General features: G+C 41.4%; 1 protein-coding gene across 1 annotated transcript; it reads right to left on the reverse strand.

The window, feature by feature from the left end:
* Positions 1-272: 272 nt before the first annotated feature.
* On the reverse strand, positions 273-4333 carry LOC126395980 (serine/threonine-protein kinase pim-2-like). The gene is made up of 8 exons (XM_050053782.1): positions 4270-4333; positions 2922-3332; positions 2324-2418; positions 2107-2154; positions 1741-1962; positions 1287-1464; positions 1007-1180; positions 273-364 (listed from the first exon to the last, which is right to left on the reverse strand). The coding sequence occupies exons 1-8, from the start codon at positions 4331-4333 to the stop codon at positions 273-275; spliced, it is 1284 nt and encodes a 427-aa protein (XP_049909739.1).
* Positions 4334-6726: the final 2393 nt, after the last annotated feature.

Genomic DNA, 6726 nt, shown 5'->3' on the forward strand with positions numbered 1-6726 from the left:
TCAGACAGTAGTGACAATAGCTGACAACATCAGTAGCAGTAGGAGGCATCAGGCAGGGCCACGGCAGCAGCACACCCACGACACACCATCCAGGCGTAGCTGCGTTAAGAACTTCTCTCCTGAGAAGAGGCCCTACGTGCATATACTGTATATACATATACAGATAAATAAAAGCACACGTAGAATGTTAGGACAGTTCCAGCAGAGCCCTTGACTAGGAGGCCAACCATGCATGAGAGGGGCAGAGCTGACAACAGGTGGCTCGTCGTTGGTTATCTGAGCCAGGGATGAAGCTGTAGCTGCTCTAATGTGGGACGCATCTCAGGGTCATTTTGCAGACATATCTGCCAGAAACCTCTGCAGCCTGGGGAGCAAGAGAGAGAGAGAGAGAGAGAGAGGGAGTTAGGGAGATCAGTGGTTTCAGTGGCAGCGAGGTGATCCACTGTAAAACAAAAAATCCTCCCAAAGATTTGTGTATGTTGGCTTATTTCATGTCACCAAATTCTAATCAGTTCATTCTTGAGGCCAAGTAACTCAAATTTGAAGAAATTCCTTCAGGGTCTTCTCAAGACATTGCGTTTACAAGAATGAGACTGACGCAAGGTGTTGACGTACAGTGACCTTGACCTTTGACCACCAGACGTTTCTGCCAAATTTAAAGAAATTCCTTGAGAGCGTTCCTGACATATCGAGTTGACAAGAATGGGATGGATGTATGGATGTACGGACGTACGGATGTATGAATAGACAACCCAAAAACATAATGCCTCCAGCAACGGCTTTCGCTGGCATCAAGGTATAAAAATATGTAGTGTATTGTAGTATGAAATATCATCTTCTGTAATTTCAATTAAGTGACCCTTGCAAACTTTGTGTGTGTGTGTGTGTGTGTGTGTGTGTGTGTGTGTGTGTGTGTGTGTGTGTCTTACCTCTGGACAGATTCCTGTTGATTTNCGTGTGCGTGTGCGTGCGCGTGCGAGTGCGCGTGCGTGTGTGTGTGTCTTACCTCTGGACAGATTCCTGTTGATTTTAAGCCCCTCCTGGAAGTAAACCTGAGTTTTAAATGAATGTTTACGGTCGAGCAGGTCCCACAACAGTGCTCCAAGCTGCCACACTGTTGTGGGAATGGCCTGATATTCTCGCACCATAAACCATTCTGGAGGGGCTTTTGAGAAGGTACCTAAAATACACAATGTAAAACACAAAGACAGAGGGACACAGTCAGAGACAATCAACCATAGGGCAAGACGTAGAAATAAAATATCAGGAGAGGCCAGATATCATACCACAGTAGTAATTGTAGTATCGCTTTCTCACGAGGCAGCCACAACCAAAATCGATCACTCGGACGCGTGGGACAGTGGGTCCAGTTTCCACAAGGATGTTTTGCAGCTTGATGTCCCTGTGAAAGACGCCGTTCGAGTGCATCTCAATGGCTGCATGTATCATCTGCTTCAGGATGATCTGTGATGGAGGGAGAGAGTGAAACAGACGAGTGAATGGAGTGGGTTTTAAGTTAAACATTCATGTCAGCAAAATTTGTTAGTTTAGTGGGCTAAGAAATAGCCCAGTGTATACACCCTGAACACCATAGTGTGTTTTTACACCTCAGCGTCGATATGGATTAAACAAACAAGATAGACGTATTAATGAGTGATCACTACACAATGTAAATTATGGCAATAATAAATAATAAAGGGACTGCAGGCTAACTCTTTATCCTTCACCTAGCTTCAGTACCTTAGCCTCGTGTTCTTGCAGATGGCCTCCCTTGGCCCTGCGGTACTTGTGGAGATCCATGGAGGGGACTGGTCTTTCCACAACCAGGATTAGCTCCTCCTCCAGATCAAAACAGTCAAGAAGGGAGATGGCTGCAGTTTTCCCAGGTGAATCAGCTCCACCTGCTGCTTTCACCATGAGGGCGACTTCTTCAATGACTTGAAACACCTCTCCGTTCTGGACCTAAAGCAAATACAGAAAACACAGAAATGAAAATAAGATCTCAACATTTATCATTCTGTCATTTTGCGTGGTCTGACCAATAGCACTAGAAGTACAAACATGTTTCAGATGATAGTGCTTAGGACACCAGATTGAATCGCTTACCACTTCCTTGTAAAGGACCTTTTCTTTCCTTATGTGTTTGATGGCCACCTGAAAGACGGAAACACAAGTGTTTGTGTGTTTGATGGCCACCTGAAAGACGGAAACACAAGTGTTTGGCACTTTCCAAGAATACACTTAAAAAACATTTGTTTTTACAAGAGAGAGAGAGAGAGAGAGAGAGAGAGAGATAAAGAGAAGGATAATGTGTAAGACTTACTGGTGCCATGTCATTTTTTCTGTAGCCCTCATAAACGGCTCCAAATCCACCTTCACCAAGCTGGGAAAGCTCATAGTAGTCGCCTTCAAATTCAGCTGCACACAGACACAGAGAGATGATGTGTATTTGTACTACTGTAACTTTAGAGGGATGCCTATTGAGTAGAAATATGCTCATCTGCTTTCTTGCCGAGATTCAGATGTGAAAATTAAGTTCAGCTGTTGTCTTTATGCTAAATATGAAGCTACCGCCAGCAGTAAGCTTTCGTACAAAGACTGCAAACAGGGGCATGTGCCAGTTTTACCCTTCGGATTTTGGATGGACTAAACAAACAAGATATAACTTTTTAAAATGTGAGCTTTAGAGATGCTGATAGGTGGATTTTGTTTACTGCAGACAGAGCTAGACTTGCTATTTTCAGTCTTTGTGCTAAGCTAAGTTATCAGACTTCTGGCTGTAGTTTCATATTTTGGGTACAAACATGAGTGGTATTACTCTCCTCATCTAACTCCTGGCAACAAAGCAAATGAGCATATTCTTCAAAATTTTGTACCATGAATCAGGTGCAACCTAACTTTCTTTCACACTATCAGCTTACCTCGGTTGGTTTTGACTGTGAAGGACAAGTCGTATGTTTCCTCCTCATCTGACAATGAGGATGAACATGCGCTGATCGTTGGGCTGAGGTCAGAGCTCTTGTTTGAGGCTCTGTCTCCGTCATCGTGGGCCTTTCTTTCACTCTGCCTCACTTTGACACCCTCAAACACCACACTGCTGGGCTCAGTGATGCTGACGTGATCGCTACCCCTGATCTTTTTGTTGGGGCGCTCTTCATCAGCCTCCTGAGCCTTCCGCTTGCTCCCCCTCACACTTGCACCTTCAAAGTGCGGGGTGTGGGTACTATCGTCAGTCTTGACTTTCTTCCTGGAGGGCCCTTCATGGGTGCTGGCCTTCCTTTTGGTCGACCGCTCTTTGACTTCTTCCACAATGTTGTGTCTGGAGTCATTATCTAAAATCAAAGGAAAAACAAAGTGGAACACCAATTAGTTGATGACATTTAGTGGTGTTGTGTCAATAATTGTAACAAATGGCCTTTGTATTAACTCACAGGCACTAAGTTGTTGGTTCTCAAGCCCCCCCACCCCTTTCCCAATGTGTCACAACATATTAGAATTGTGCATTTTCTCTCACATGCTCACATATACGACTGCACGCAAGTGACCATCACCTGCCGAGGCCATATTTGTGCTGAATGTGGGCAGTGCCTGTAATGGCCCTAAAAGCTAGCTTGATAATAATCACAGTGAAATATGATGTTATTGAAACATGTTACGTCTTCTTACGTTACATGCCTGTCTCCTGACTCACTGCCAACCAGGCAGCGTCTCTCATGTGGGACTGCTTGTATTTGTCACGACCAGTATCATATAATAGCCTATTGGCTGGTTAGACATGGCAATCAATAAATGTCTCTTCCACATGTACATCTTTGATATTGGTTGAGGCTGCAAATCCATGCGATCTGAAGATTCAAATTTGTTTTGCCACCGGAAGCAAATGGGTTTTTTCCCCCTTTGACTCAAACTGAATTGAAGTGAACAGAAGGTGAATATTTGCTGGTGTTAATTTTGCTAATGTGTGCTTGTGCCCTAAATCTTTATCTACTGTATGTTCCCTTCTGATATATTTGAAAGTTTACCTTTCTAGGTGTTTGAAATTTAATTTCTTGATCCGAAAGAAAATCACAAAAACTTCCCACAATTGATGGACCCATGCAAACTGGGTGAGGTGCAATCATACACTGCCCCTTAAATGTTTCACAAACCTGACAGGTTGGAAGCCATTTCTCTAAATCTCATATATTTTATCAGGATGAGAGGAAACTGACTGAGTTATTTTAGTTACCATGTCAGAGTTACTGTTCATCCCTCTTTTTTGACACTCACCTTGATCCTCTCCAGAGGCCAGAGCGTGAAGAGTCTTCAACTCCTGTGCAGATTTATCAGCCATGATGATTAAATGCTGATACAATGAAATTATTCAAGGAAATAATTCGTAACTAAGTAGTTAACAGTTGTGTAACTCGAATGTTGGTCTGTGTGCGTCTGACTGTTATGAGGTGAACTGGTCTTATATACTGACTAACAAAGACATTCCGAAATGCAGAACATTCCAGGTCCAATTCCACTGCCAGTTCCAGTTCTAATTCCAATTTCAAGCCCATTTCTAACACCAATAATGATAACAGTTACAACAGCAACAATAACAAAATTAATGATAATACATTATTAATATAATGTTATGACCAAACACAGTAAAAGTCCTTCTCATAGAATCATACACTGAAAGTTTGGAGGAGTTGACTAAATAAGTCGACACAAAGGTGTGACTGCTTACCAATGTGAAATTTCACAATGACAAAATACACCAAATACAACTACTGTTTTTTCTCAACATTTTTTGTTTGTTTTGTTCTTGTTTTTTGTTGTATTAATGCTTCTTTGTGTTTAAATCTCTGTTGCCTTGCAATAAACAGCTTGAATAAAAGGGGCAGCAGGACTAAGTGCTTTCAGGGTGGACTTTTAGACCTTTTCAAATTACAACAAGCTCAGTGAACAGAAAAATTAAGCCATCTACAATCCAATCCAACCCAATACAATAGCCCTGTGATAAATACTATCCTTATAACGCCTCATAATATTCTGTTGAGTTCAAACTTTGGTTTGAGACCATGTTTTATCATATCACATTTATATTCAAAGAAGCGTTTTGTTTTTTTGTACACATTCAGTTAGATATGAAAGACTATATTAAGCTCCAAAAGTCACTTTCCAAGTGTGAGAAATAAGTCTTTTGTATGCATAAAAAATATTAGCTCTTTAACTTAAAGGTCCAGTGTGTAGGATTTAGTTGAGGTTGCAGAACTGAAACTTCTCCCTTGTGCCAAGTGTGTTGGAGAACTATGTTGGCTGATGGAAAAAATGCGAATGACTTTATAGAGCCAGTGTTTTATTTGTCTGTTCATTTAGCAAAGCAGAGTCAACAAATTAAATCAACTTGGGCACTTATAACAGTTCACCTAAGTAGAATAAGCCACACCAACAAAAGGAAAGGAAGAAACAAACAGATAAATATGAGTAAATACCACCTAAGTAAAAAATTAAGTAGCACATTAACTTAAGAGGATGGTAGACTTCATAAAGTTCATTAATTCATTCATTTATTCTCTGTAACTGCTTATCATGTTGGGGGTCACAGGGGGGCTGGAGCCTATCCCAGCTGACATTGGGTGAGAGGCAGGGTACACCCTGGACAGGTCACCAGACTATCACAGGGCTGACACATAAAGACAGACATTCACACTCACATTCACACCTACAGACAATTTAGAGTCACCAATTAACCTGCATGTCTTTGGATTACCTGGAGAAAACCCACGCTGACATGGGGAGAACATGCAAACTCTGCACAGAAGAGCTCCTCCACCCCGGGTTCACACCAGGAACTCTCTTACTGTGAGGTGACAATGCTAACTGCTCCACCACTGCCACAGTAATTGATAATTGTTAATCCTTACAATTAAAGATTCAGTGGATGCAATGTCTGTCATCAATTTTAACCATTTAACAATGGCAGAGAAAAATCCTTGAAGTGCCAATATAGCCTACCAATGCAAGACCAACATTTTGTTTGGATATACCTGGTGGTGGGAGAGACCTGTTTCATAATTAGCACAACTTGGTTAACCTTGGAAATGAAAGTTCACCTGCTCCCTCGAAAATGTAAGTTAACTCAACTTGAGGATTACCTTTGTTTCAACTCAGAAAATAAACTTCATAAGATTGATTTAACGACAATGTCCTAGTTGTTTAACATTTTTTTTAAGTTGCAAAGTTGATTGACCTTTTAATCACTTGTTGTTTCAATTTGTTACTATGAGTTAACCCAAATAATTACATGACACGAGAAGTGCTAAAAACTTTCCTTACTTCATCAAATAAATGCACATTCCTGCATTATTCCACATTGCTCAGCAGACCCAGAACACGCTGGAGGGACTACATATCCCATCTGGCCTGGGAATGCCTCAGGGTCCCCCAGGAGGAGCTGGAAAGTGTGGCTGGGGAGGGGGACGTCTGGGTGGCTTCGCTTGGCCTGTTGCGCCTGCAACCCAGCCCTGGATAAGCAGATGAAAATGAATGGATGGATGGACAATTATATGACTTGCTATTTCAAGTTAAGATGATTTAAATTTTAAAAAAAATACAACATTTATTTAAAATAAAAAATAAATATATATATATGGTTTTTTTATGAGCTTAAACATTTCATTTGGTTTTGGTAGACTCAAACAAGCCTTCACACCCAAATATCTGTGTTTCCACGAATGGTACCCTCATACC

The sequence above is a fragment of the Epinephelus moara genome, chromosome 9 (assembly GCF_006386435.1).
Source record: "Epinephelus moara isolate mb chromosome 9, YSFRI_EMoa_1.0, whole genome shotgun sequence".
In the NCBI taxonomy this organism is placed as follows: Eukaryota; Metazoa; Chordata; class Actinopteri; order Perciformes; family Serranidae; genus Epinephelus; species Epinephelus moara.

Excerpts from the sequence above, each read along its gene's own strand:
- LOC126395980 (XM_050053782.1), bottom strand. The coding sequence starts at position 4,333 with ATGGCTGATAAATCTGCACAGGAGTTGAAGACTCTTCACGCTCTGGCC. Across the intron at positions 1,465-1,740 it reads TGCAAGAACACGAGGCTAAG|ATCATCCTGAAGCAGATGAT; the intron begins GTACTGAAGCTA and ends CCTCCATCACAG. Across the intron at positions 365-1,006 it reads CAACAGGAATCTGTCCAGAG|GCTGCAGAGGTTTCTGGCAG; the intron begins GTAAGACACACA and ends CTTGCTCCCCAG.